This window comes from Vidua macroura, chromosome 6 (assembly GCF_024509145.1).
Source record: "Vidua macroura isolate BioBank_ID:100142 chromosome 6, ASM2450914v1, whole genome shotgun sequence".
Classification (NCBI taxonomy): Eukaryota; Metazoa; Chordata; class Aves; order Passeriformes; family Viduidae; genus Vidua; species Vidua macroura.
Window position 1 is genome coordinate 52843108 of NC_071576.1, and position 11793 is coordinate 52854900.

Here is an 11793-nt window from a genome sequence, read left to right on the forward strand (position 1 = left end):
AGTGACACACGGGCCCGTGTGTGCATTCCAAGGCTCGGCGGGTTTCAGGGACAGAGACGTCTCCTCTCCAAAGCCCTGAGAAGAATCAGAAGCAGCAGAACGTCATTTCAAGTTGAGCCCCGATGAGCTCTTCCTCTTTCTTTCCCTCCCTTTGGCAGCAGGCCAATGCACACCAGGCCTCGTGGCTCATGCCAGAGCCTTCTTCCTCCCTGGGGAACCTCCTCCCAGTAAGGGAGGAGCCCCCCACAGCCCAGGACTCTCCAGCTGAGTCCCCCTAGAGCCAGGCCGCCGTCTGAGCCCCACCTGCCCTGGGCCAAGCTGGGATTGGCGGCCGTCTTGGCCACAGCGACCACAAATAAATGGAACCTCAAAGCTCTGACGAGAGGAAAAGGGCCAGCAAAGCCTCAGCTCGCAGCACGAGGAGAGCAGACTTCAGGCTGCTCGGGGAACTGCTAAGCAAGGTCCCCGAGGAAAATGTTTTTGAAGGTACTGGGCTCCATCAGTGCTGGTCGCTTTGGAAACATCACCTCCTAAGGCCACAGGAGCAGGCGATGCCCAAATGTGGGAAGCCAAGCAGGCGAGGCAGAAGGCTGGCTTGCCTGGACAGGCATCTTCTCTGGGCAAGAGGATGCAAAAGGAAGCTGTGTGCCCCGTGGAATCCAGGTCAGGAGAAGAATACACAGATGCTTCTAGCCACCGTAGGGAGAAATTTGGTGTGGTGAAAGCTGGTGTGGTGGAGCTGAAGGTGGCCAGAAATGTGGAGCACAATAAAAAGAGGGGTTTTAAACACATTAATGGAAAAAAAAAAAACAACATTGTAGAAACAACATTGTCTCCTTCCAGGATGTGGACGGTCACCTCACAAACAAGGACAGAGATGCGGCAAAGCTGTTTAAGGTGCATTCTTTGGTTTAAGGTGCCTCTGTCCTCAACGCTCATCCCTCCCTTCCCAGTGGAAAACACTGCACTGGCGTACCAAGGGACACTGCAAAGTCCTTGAAGAGGGCAAGCCCTGCTCAGCAGAAACCAAACCACCCCTGTTTGATGCACAGCATTCCCATCCAAACCCAACACGTGCCAGCTATTGGGAAGAAAGAAAGCGAATCCCAGTCCAAGCCAGAGCAGTGGGAGCACAATGAGCGCTCCTTGGCGAATCCCGATTTATTTAGAGCAGAGGCGCAGCAGAAGTCAGTGAGCTGCTAACAAGGAACTCTTGGTGCCCTCGACAGCCAGTTCAGGAGAGCTCCCCAGAAACAGAGGAACTTCAGCTCCCTTTGTCTCTGGAGGATCTTCTCAGGCACAGAGTACGGGTGTTTCCAGCTGGTAACGCTGAAACATCCTGGGAGCCGTGGGCTTGACGCTGCTGGCAGCAGCACTCTTCCTGACGCGCCGCTGGCTCCAGGGAAGGATTCCTTGCAACAGGCTGAGCTCCCATTCTTCCTTCCCTGGCCATGTCCACCTTCAGCCATTTGCCGGTTCTGCTGATCCCTGAGGCGGGCTGGGCTGTGATGCCACAAAGGGGCTGAGCGCTGGCGTCAGGCAGGGCTGTGACGTCCCAGGGCTGTGCTGGCCGCAGCACTGTGACATCACCGGGCCGGCGCTATATAAGACGGACCAGCGCCTGCAGCTGCCAGTGCAGTTGCGATGGGACGTGCCGGAGCCATGGGTGACGGTGACATCCTGATGACTGCGCTTGTCCTGCTGCTGGCCGCTGTGGCTGTCTGGTGGGCCTTTGGCCACCGGCAACCATGGAGCCGGCAGACACGGAGAGCAAAGAGGAGCAAGCGCCCCAGAGGCTCACGGAGGACGCGAGGAGCCCTTGCGGCTCCCAGGTTCCCCAGGCCTCGGGCGACTCCTCGCAAGCGGCCACGTGCTCCCGCGAGCCCCCTGGGCAGCCCCTGCAGCTGCGGCCCCTGCGTGGCAGTGGCCCAGGAGCTGCAGGAACTGATGCTGCTGCTCTGGGATGGCAAGGGGACATGTGTGCCGCTCTACTCTGGGATGTGGCAGGCGTTGTGGAAAGAACTGGAGGAGCTGCTGCAGCGAGGCCACCTGCCCTGCTGTGGCTTGTCCAGCTCCTGCAGAAGCCTCCATCCCTTCAAGAGGCTGCTCCCAGCAAGATTCTCCATCCCTGGGAGAGCCTCAAGGCCTGCAAGGATGGCACAGCAGGGGGGAGCCGCCATCCATGCAGGAACCTCAGGCTGTCAGAGCCCCTGCATCCTGCCAGGAGCCTCTGCAATCTCTGACAGCCTCCACCCCTCGCAGAGGCTCAGTGAGACCTGTCAGCCTGCAGAAGGTGCAGAGCCCGTGGACAGGTCTCCCAGCTCCCTTGGACTCGCGGACTTCAACAACACGGGCCCAATCCTGACCATTGACGTGGCAGGGGAAAGCCCAGAAGTCCAAATGGGAGCCCAGCCCGATGCAGGGGAGCCGTCTCAGGAGAAGCTGGCGGAGCAGCAAGCGTCCTGGAGCCGGCAGTGGTCATCCCACAGCGGCCAGGACGCTGTGCCGGTTGTGCCAGCTGGCGACAGCTCGAGCCTGGTGGTGGAGACCAGCCTCCAGACACCAAGGAGGTTCCTCCATCTCCAGGAAGCTGCCCCAAGAGAGCCCTCGACTGCCAGGAAGGGCTTTCTAATAGCAGGTGAGATCTCCTGAGGAGCTGTCTGAGGCACCCCCGGGGCTCTCCAGGGGCACGGCCAGGCCAGGCCAGGCCAGGGCCCCTGAGAGCAGCCTAGTCGCTGGCTGTTTCCAGTGCCTCTGATGGCACGGCTTGAAAAAGGCCCGTCTGCTTTGCAGCTGCTCCTGGGACGCCCCTGTGTGAAGCCTCGGGCTGTAGCCCCGGCCCTCGTCAAGAGGAGAGTCCAGCCCACGACGCCGGGGACGACGACGGTGCCGCCCTGCCCCGCTGCACTGGAGCTCCTGCAGCCGCCTGTGCGCGCGGCCCTGGCCCAGCTCTGCCGCTCGCCGGCCCGTCGGCCGCCGGGCGGCAGCCACTGCCCGGCGCGCAGCAGGAAGCAGGTGAGAGCAAGGCGGCCGGCGGTGGCCCGGCCCGCTTCACTGGCGGGCGCTTGCGGGGGGTTCCTGGGCGCAAGGCTGATGGCTCGCTCTTGGCCGCAGGGCAAAAGAAGCAGCTGCAGGAGCTGTACCAGCTGGGCCCGCAGCTGGGCAGCGGTGGCTTCGGCACCGTTTTCTCGGGCATCCGCCTCTCCGATGGGAGCCCGGTGAGTGGCCGCGATGGCCGGGCGTGGGAGGAGGGGCAGCGGTGGGGAGGGGCAAGGCTGGAGCTCAGCCCTGCTCTCTCGATGGCTTGCAGGTGGCCATCAAACGTGTGGCCCGGCAGAGCGTCCTGCAGTGGGTCGAGCTGGTGAGGGAGCGGGGCCAGCGGGACAGAGCGGTGCGGGGCGGGCAGGGAGAGTCCCGGGGCGCCGATTGGGAGTGGGAGGCGGCGGATGGCGGGGGCAGCGTGGGAGCCACGGCATCGCGGGCCTGGGCATGCCAAACGCCAGCGGTGGGGCCGGGCAGGGGGCACCCCCAAGCATCCCCTGGGAGGGAGGAAACCCAAGCACCAGGGAGGCTGCGCAAGGGGGCACTGGGGCATCCCAGGCAGGGCGCGGCGCAGCCTCAGGGCAGCACCAGGCCTGCTGGGGGCACTGATTTCCTCCTCCTCACAGCCCGACGGCACCCGCGTGCCCATGGAGATCGTGCTTATGGAGAAGGTGGGCTCTGACTGCCACAACATCATCCAGCTCCTCGACTGGTTTGAGCTGCCTGACAGCTTTGTGCTGGTGATGGAGCGTCCGGAGGCATCGCAGGATCTCCTGCAGTTCCTGCAGGAGCACGAGTTCCTGTGCGAGGAGATGGCGCGCTGGCTTTTCTACCAGGTGCTGGAGGCCGTGCGGCACTGCACCGCCTGCGGCGTCCTGCACCGGGACATCAAGCCAGAGAACCTCCTCGTGGTCCCGGAGAGTGGCGACCTGAAGCTCATCGACTTCGGTTGCGGCACCTTCCTCCAGGAGCAGGTCTTCACGCGGTTTGCCGGTGAGCCCATGGCCTGGGCCCTGCTCTCGGTGCCAGGCACTGCACGGCCCCGTTCCCTCCTGGGACGGGGCAGATGCCGTGCTCCAGGAGCCGGCTGCCGGCCCTGCCGACAGAGGGGGGCGGCAAAAGCCAGCTCCCGGCCCCTGGGCTCAGCAGGCCCACAAGGGCCTGGGCTGCTCCGCTGGCCTTCTTTGCCTTGCAGAATGGTTTCTTGCCTTTGGCCAGCTGGCTGGGGGACGCGGGGTGGCCTTGGGGGGGAAGCTGTGGCCGCGGGTGCAGCCCCTGCCTCAGCCAGGAGGCTGGCGCCAGGCTCTGGAAGGCAGCAGCCTGCGCCTGGACAGCGCCGCCTGTCTCCCCTAGGAACGCACGCGTACAGCCCGCCCGAGTGGATCTGCCTTGGCTGCTACCACGGCCATGGGGCGACCGTCTGGTCCCTGGGCGTACTGCTGTACGTCATGGTCTGCGGGAGCCTCCCCTTCAGGGACGACCATGACATCGTGCTGGGGCAGCTCTTCTTCTGGCAGCAGGTCTCTCCAGGTTGGTACCCGGCCTCAAGAAGGCGGGCTTTGGCAGATGACGGCGCGCAGCCCGGCGTGGCCCTCGCGCAGCTCCGCGGGACGTCGTTCTGCCCTCAAGGGCCGGCCGCAGGAGGCGGCCCCTGCCAACGGGCTCGGCGTGGCACGGGCGGCCGAAGGAGGCGGCCGTGCCCTGCCGTGCCGCTCTCCCGCGCAGGGCAGAGTCGGTCGGGAGGCCGGCGCAGCCCTGAGCACACGCGGCGCGGCCCGGGCCCTGCAGGCGACGGGGGCAGCTGGGCAGGAGACTTCTGTCAGTGACCGGCGCTTTCTGGCTTCTCTCCCCAGAGTGCCAACATCTGATCCAGTGGTGTTTGGCCAAGCACCCTGAGGACAGGCCAGAGCTGGAGGAGATCTTGCGCCACCCTTGGGTGCAGGGCAGGCGTTTTTGATGCCTTGCCGGAGCCTCTGCAGCACCCGCTTTCCGAGTCCCACGCAGGACTGAGGACCCCACAAATAAAACAACAAATCCAATGCGCTGTGTCAAGTCTGGTCCTTGTCAGCAACTTCAGCTAAAGAAACCTCTTGGGAAAAGGGGACATCGGAGTGCTGCCTTCAGTCTTGGTCAAGCTTTCCATGCCTTTCCTCCAGGGTGGTACTTTTGTGTCTTCAAGCACAGGCTGTAGTGCGGGTAGGAGGCGCTTTACCAAGCCAAGAAATGCAACCAAGGCAAGAAACAACAGCGGCCCTTTCAAAGTGGCAGGGCTTCTTGGCATCTCCTGAAGTGACACACGGGCCCGTGTGTGCATTCCAAGGCTCGGCGGGTTTCAGGGACAGAGACGTCTCCTCTCCAAAGCCCTGAGAAGAATCAGAAGCAGCAGAACGTCATTTCAAGTTGAGCCCCGATGAGCTCTTCCTCTTTCTTTCCCTCCCTTTGGCAGCAGGCCAATGCACACCAGGCCTCGTGGCTCATGCCAGAGCCTTCTTCCTCCCTGGGGAACCTCCTCCCAGTAAGGGAGGAGCCCCCCACAGCCCAGGACTCTCCAGCTGAGTCCCCCTAGAGCCAGGCCGCCGTCTGAGCCCCACCTGCCCTGGGCCAAGCTGGGATTGGCGGCCGTCTTGGCCACAGCGACCACAAATAAATGGAACCTCAAAGCTCTGACGAGAGGAAAAGGGCCAGCAAAGCCTCAGCTCGCAGCACGAGGAGAGCAGACTTCAGGCTGCTCGGGGAACTGCTAAGCAAGGTCCCCGAGGAAAATGTTTTTGAAGGTACTGGGCTCCATCAGTGCTGGTCGCTTTGGAAACATCACCTCCTAAGGCCACAGGAGCAGGCGATGCCCAAATGTGGGAAGCCAAGCAGGCGAGGCAGAAGGCTGGCTTGCCTGGACAGGCATCTTCTCTGGGCAAGAGGATGCAAAAGGAAGCTGTGTGCCCCGTGGAATCCAGGTCAGGAGAAGAATACACAGATGCTTCTAGCCACCGTAGGGAGAAATTTGGTGTGGTGAAAGCTGGTGTGGTGGAGCTGAAGGTGGCCAGAAATGTGGAGCACAATAAAAAGAGGGGTTTTAAACACATTAATGGAAAAAAAAAAAACAACATTGTAGAAACAACATTGTCTCCTTCCAGGATGTGGACGGTCACCTCACAAACAAGGACAGAGATGCGGCAAAGCTGTTTAAGGTGCATTCTTTGGTTTAAGGTGCCTCTGTCCTCAACGCTCATCCCTCCCTTCCCAGTGGAAAACACTGCACTGGCGTACCAAGGGACACTGCAAAGTCCTTGAAGAGGGCAAGCCCTGCTCAGCAGAAACCAAACCACCCCTGTTTGATGCACAGCATTCCCATCCAAACCCAACACGTGCCAGCTATTGGGAAGAAAGAAAGCGAATCCCAGTCCAAGCCAGAGCAGTGGGAGCACAATGAGCGCTCCTTGGCGAATCCCGATTTATTTAGAGCAGAGGCGCAGCAGAAGTCAGTGAGCTGCTAACAAGGAACTCTTGGTGCCCTCGACAGCCAGTTCAGGAGAGCTCCCCAGAAACAGAGGAACTTCAGCTCCCTTTGTCTCTGGAGGATCTTCTCAGGCACAGAGTACGGGTGTTTCCAGCTGGTAACGCTGAAACATCCTGGGAGCCGTGGGCTTGACGCTGCTGGCAGCAGCACTCTTCCTGACGCGCCGCTGGCTCCAGGGAAGGATTCCTTGCAACAGGCTGAGCTCCCATTCTTCCTTCCCTGGCCATGTCCACCTTCAGCCATTTGCCGGTTCTGCTGATCCCTGAGGCGGGCTGGGCTGTGATGCCACAAAGGGGCTGAGCGCTGGCGTCAGGCAGGGCTGTGACGTCCCAGGGCTGTGCTGGCCGCAGCACTGTGACATCACCGGGCCGGCGCTATATAAGACGGACCAGCGCCTGCAGCTGCCAGTGCAGTTGCGATGGGACGTGCCGGAGCCATGGGTGACGGTGACATCCTGATGACTGCGCTTGTCCTGCTGCTGGCCGCTGTGGCTGTCTGGTGGGCCTTTGGCCACCGGCAACCATGGAGCCGGCAGACACGGACAGCAAAGAGGAGCAAGCGCCCCAGAGGCTCACGGAGGACGCGAGGAGCCCTTGCGGCTCCCAGGTTCCCCAGGCCTCGGGCGACTCCTCGCAAGCGGCCACGTGCTCCCGCGAGCCCCCTGGGCAGCCCCTGCAGCTGCGGCCCCTGCGTGGCAGTGGCCCAGGAGCTGCAGGAACTGATGCTGCTGCTCTGGGATGGCAAGGGGACATGTGTGCCGCTCTACTCTGGGATGTGGCAGGCGTTGTGGAAAGAACTGGAGGAGCTGCTGCAGCGAGGCCACCTGCCCTGCTGTGGCTTGTCCAGCTCCTGCAGAAGCCTCCATCCCTTCAAGAGGCTGCTCCCAGCAAGATTCTCCATCCCTGGGAGAGCCTCAAGGCCTGCAAGGATGGCACAGCAGGGGGGAGCCGCCATCCATGCAGGAACCTCAGGCTGTCAGAGCCCCTGCATCCTGCCAGGAGCCTCTGCAATCTCTGACAGCCTCCACCCCTCGCAGAGGCTCAGTGAGACCTGTCAGCCTGCAGAAGGTGCAGAGCCCGTGGACAGGTCTCCCAGCTCCCTTGGACTCGCGGACTTCAACAACACGGGCCCAATCCTGACCATTGACGTGGCAGGGGAAAGCCCAGAAGTCCAAATGGGAGCCCAGCCCGATGCAGGGGAGCCGTCTCAGGAGAAGCTGGCGGAGCAGCAAGCGTCCTGGAGCCGGCAGTGGTCATCCCACAGCGGCCAGGACGCTGTGCCGGTTGTGCCAGCTGGCGACAGCTCGAGCCTGGTGGTGGAGACCAGCCTCCAGACACCAAGGAGGTTCCTCCATCTCCAGGAAGCTGCCCCAAGAGAGCCCTCGACTGCCAGGAAGGGCTTTCTAATAGCAGGTGAGATCTCCTGAGGAGCTGTCTGAGGCACCCCCGGGGCTCTCCAGGGGCACGGCCAGGCCAGGCCAGGCCAGGGCCCCTGAGAGCAGCCTAGTCGCTGGCTGTTTCCAGTGCCTCTGATGGCACGGCTTGAAAAAGGCCCGTCTGCTTTGCAGCTGCTCCTGGGACGCCCCTGTGTGAAGCCTCGGGCTGTAGCCCCGGCCCTCGTCAAGAGGAGAGTCCAGCCCACGACGCCGGGGACGACGACGGTGCCGCCCTGCCCCGCTGCACTGGAGCTCCTGCAGCCGCCTGTGCGCGTGGCCCTGGCCCAGCTCTGCCGCTCGCCGGCCCGTCGGCCGCCGGGCGGCAGCCACTGCCCGGCGCGCAGCAGGAAGCAGGTGAGAGCAAGGCGGCCGGCGGTGGCCCGGCCCGCTTCACTGGCGGGCGCTTGCGGGGGGTTCCTGGGCGCAAGGCTGATGGCTCGCTCTTGGCCGCAGGGCAAAAGAAGCAGCTGCAGGAGCTGTACCAGCTGGGCCCGCAGCTGGGCAGCGGTGGCTTCGGCACCGTTTTCTCGGGCATCCGCCTCTCCGATGGGAGCCCGGTGAGTGGCCGCGATGGCCGGGCGTGGGAGGAGGGGCAGCGGTGGGGAGGGGCAAGGCTGGAGCTCAGCCCTGCTCTCTCGATGGCTTGCAGGTGGCCATCAAACGTGTGGCCCGGCAGAGCGTCCTGCAGTGGGTCGAGCTGGTGAGGGAGCGGGGCCAGCGGGACAGAGCGGTGCGGGGCGGGCAGGGAGAGTCCCGGGGCGCCGATTGGGAGTGGGAGGCGGCGGATGGCGGGGGCAGCGTGGGAGCCGCGGCATCGCGGGCCTGGGCATGCCAAACGCCAGCGGTGGGGCCGGGCAGGGGGCACCCCCAAGCATCCCCTGGGAGGGAGGAAACCCAAGCACCAGGGAGGCTGCGCAAGGGGGCACTGGGGCATCCCAGGCAGGGCGCGGCGCAGCCTCAGGGCAGCACCAGGCCTGCTGGGGGCACTGATTTCCTCCTCCTCACAGCCCGACGGCACCCGCGTGCCCATGGAGATCGTGCTTATGGAGAAGGTGGGCTCTGACTGCCACAACATCATCCAGCTCCTCGACTGGTTTGAGCTGCCTGACAGCTTTGTGCTGGTGATGGAGCGTCCGGAGGCATCGCAGGATCTCCTGCAGTTCCTGCAGGAGCACGAGTTCCTGTGCGAGGAGATGGCGCGCTGGCTTTTCTACCAGGTGCTGGAGGCCGTGCGGCACTGCACCGCCTGCGGCGTCCTGCACCGGGACATCAAGCCAGAGAACCTCCTCGTGGTCCCGGAGAGTGGCGACCTGAAGCTCATCGACTTCGGTTGCGGCACCTTCCTCCAGGAGCAGGTCTTCACGCGGTTTGCCGGTGAGCCCATGGCCTGGGCCCTGCTCTCGGTGCCAGGCACTGCACGGCCCCGTTCCCTCCTGGGACGGGGCAGATGCCGTGCTCCAGGAGCCGGCTGCCGGCCCTGCCGACAGAGGGGGGCGGCAAAAGCCAGCTCCCGGCCCCTGGGCTCAGCAGGCCCACAAGGGCCTGGGCTGCTCCGCTGGCCTTCTTTGCCTTGCAGAATGGTTTCTTGCCTTTGGCCAGCTGGCTGGGGGACGCGGGGTGGCCTTGGGGGGGAAGCTGTGGCCGCGGGTGCAGCCCCTGCCTCAGCCAGGAGGCTGGCGCCAGGCTCTGGAAGGCAGCAGCCTGCGCCTGGACAGCGCCGCCTGTCTCCCCTAGGAACGCACGCGTACAGCCCGCCCGAGTGGATCTGCCTTGGCTGCTACCACGGCCATGGGGCGACCGTCTGGTCCCTGGGCGTGCTGCTGTACGTCATGGTCTGCGGGAGCCTCCCCTTCAGGGACGACCATGACATCGTGCTGGGGCAGCTCTTCTTCTGGCAGCAGGTCTCTCCAGGTTGGTACCTGGCCTCAAGAAGGCGGGCTTTGGCAGATGACGGCGCGCAGCCCGGCGTGGCCCTCGCGCAGCTCCGCGGGACGTCGTTCTGCCCTCAAGGGCCGGCCGCAGGAGGCGGCCCCTGCCAACGGGCTCGGCGTGGCACGGGCGGCCGAAGGAGGCGGCCGTGCCCTGCCGTGCCGCTCTCCCGCGCAGGGCAGAGTCGGTCGGGAGGCCGGCGCAGCCCTGAGCACACGCGGCGCGGCCCGGGCCCTGCAGGCGACGGGGGCAGCTGGGCAGGAGACTTCTGTCAGTGACCGGCGCTTTCTGGCTTCTCTCCCCAGAGTGCCAACATCTGATCCAGTGGTGTTTGGCCAAGCACCCTGAGGACAGGCCAGAGCTGGAGGAGATCTTGCGCCACCCTTGGGTGCAGGGCAGGCGTTTTTGATGCCTTGCCGGAGCCTCTGCAGCACCCGCTTTCCGAGTCCCACGCAGGACTGAGGACCCCACAAATAAAACAACAAATCCAATGCGCCGTGTCAAGTCTGGTCCTTGTCAGCAACTTCAGCTAAAGAAACCTCTTGGGAAAAGGGGACATCGGAGTGCTGCCTTCAGTCTTGGTCAAGCTTTCCATGCCTTTCCTCCAGGGTGGTACTTTTGTGTCTTCAAGCACAGGCTGTAGTGCGGGTAGGAGGCGCTTTACCAAGCCAAGAAATGCAACCAAGGCAAGAAACAACAGCGGCCCTTTCAAAGTGGCAGGGCTTCTTGGCATCTCCTGAAGTGACACACGGGCCCGTGTGTGCATTCCAAGGCTCGGCGGGTTTCAGGGACAGAGACGTCTCCTCTCCAAAGCCCTGAGAAGAATCAGAAGCAGCAGAACGTCATTTCAAGTTGAGCCCCGATGAGCTCTTCCTCTTTCTTTCCCTCCCTTTGGCAGCAGGCCAATGCACACCAGGCCTCGTGGCTCATGCCAGAGCCTTCTTCCTCCCTGGGGAACCTCCTCCCAGTAAGGGAGGAGCCCCCCACAGCCCAGGACTCTCCAGCTGAGTCCCCCTAGAGCCAGGCCGCCGTCTGAGCCCCACCTGCCCTGGGCCAAGCTGGGATTGGCGGCCGTCTTGGCCACAGCGACCACAAATAAATGGAACCTCAAAGCTCTGACGAGAGGAAAAGGGCCAGCAAAGCCTCAGCTCGCAGCACGAGGAGAGCAGACTTCAGGCTGCTCGGGGAACTGCTAAGCAAGGTCCCCGAGGAAAATGTTTTTGAAGGTACTGGGCTCCATCAGTGCTGGTCGCTTTGGAAACATCACCTCCTAAGGCCACAGGAGCAGGCGATGCCCAAATGTGGGAAGCCAAGCAGGCGAGGCAGAAGGCTGGCTTGCCTGGACAGGCATCTTCTCTGGGCAAGAGGATGCAAAAGGAAGCTGTGTGCCCCGTGGAATCCAGGTCAGGAGAAGAATACACAGATGCTTCTAGCCACCGTAGGGAGAAATTTGGTGTGGTGAAAGCTGGTGTGGTGGAGCTGAAGGTGGCCAGAAATGTGGAGCACAATAAAAAGAGGGGTTTTAAACACATTAATGGAAAAAAAAAAAACAACATTGTAGAAACAACATTGTCTCCTTCCAGGATGTGGACGGTCACCTCACAAACAAGGACAGAGATGCGGCAAAGCTGTTTAAGGTGCATTCTTTGGTTTAAGGTGCCTCTGTCCTCAACGCTCATCCCTCCCTTCCCAGTGGAAAACACTGCACTGGCGTACCAAGGGACACTGCAAAGTCCTTGAAGAGGGCAAGCCCTGCTCAGCAGAAACCAAACCACCCCTGTTTGATGCACAGCATTCCCATCCAAACCCAACACGTGCCAGCTATTGGGAAGAAAGAAAGCGAATCCCAGTCCAAGCCAGAGCAGTGGGAGCA

General features: G+C 62.9%; 2 protein-coding genes across 2 annotated transcripts; both read left to right on the forward strand.

Moving 5' to 3' along the window:
- Positions 1–1748: 1748 nt before the first annotated feature.
- LOC128809015 (serine/threonine-protein kinase pim-2-like) lies at positions 1749–5081 on the forward strand. The gene is made up of 8 exons (XM_053980708.1): positions 1749–1923; positions 2189–2638; positions 2794–3015; positions 3115–3218; positions 3311–3361; positions 3669–4035; positions 4396–4572; positions 4896–5081. The coding sequence occupies exons 1-8, from the start codon at positions 1749–1751 to the stop codon at positions 4997–4999; spliced, it is 1650 nt and encodes a 549-aa protein (XP_053836683.1). The 3' UTR covers positions 5000–5081.
- A 1997-nt stretch (positions 5082–7078) lies between these two features.
- LOC128809016 (serine/threonine-protein kinase pim-2-like) lies at positions 7079–10411 on the forward strand. The gene is made up of 8 exons (XM_053980709.1): positions 7079–7253; positions 7519–7968; positions 8124–8345; positions 8445–8548; positions 8641–8691; positions 8999–9365; positions 9726–9902; positions 10226–10411. Exons 1-8 carry the CDS (start codon positions 7079–7081, stop codon positions 10327–10329), a joined length of 1650 nt encoding a protein of 549 aa, XP_053836684.1. The 3' UTR covers positions 10330–10411.
- The last annotated feature ends 1382 nt before the right edge of the window (positions 10412–11793 follow it).

What these genes read in the sequence shown, in the direction of transcription:
- LOC128809016 (XM_053980709.1), top strand. Translation starts at nt 7,079, where the DNA reads ATGGAGCCGGCAGACACGGACAGCAAAGAGGAGCAAGCGCCCCAGAGG. An exon ending in CGGCGCGCAGCAGGAAGCAG is followed by an intron (nt 8,346 to 8,444) that starts GTGAGAGCAAGG and finishes TCTTGGCCGCAG; the next exon opens with GGCAAAAGAAGCAGCTGCAG. An exon ending in CTGGCAGCAGGTCTCTCCAG is followed by an intron (nt 9,903 to 10,225) that starts GTTGGTACCTGG and finishes TTCTCTCCCCAG; the next exon opens with AGTGCCAACATCTGATCCAG.
- LOC128809015 (XM_053980708.1), top strand. Translation starts at nt 1,749, where the DNA reads ATGGAGCCGGCAGACACGGAGAGCAAAGAGGAGCAAGCGCCCCAGAGG. An exon ending in CGGCGCGCAGCAGGAAGCAG is followed by an intron (nt 3,016 to 3,114) that starts GTGAGAGCAAGG and finishes TCTTGGCCGCAG; the next exon opens with GGCAAAAGAAGCAGCTGCAG. An exon ending in CTGGCAGCAGGTCTCTCCAG is followed by an intron (nt 4,573 to 4,895) that starts GTTGGTACCCGG and finishes TTCTCTCCCCAG; the next exon opens with AGTGCCAACATCTGATCCAG.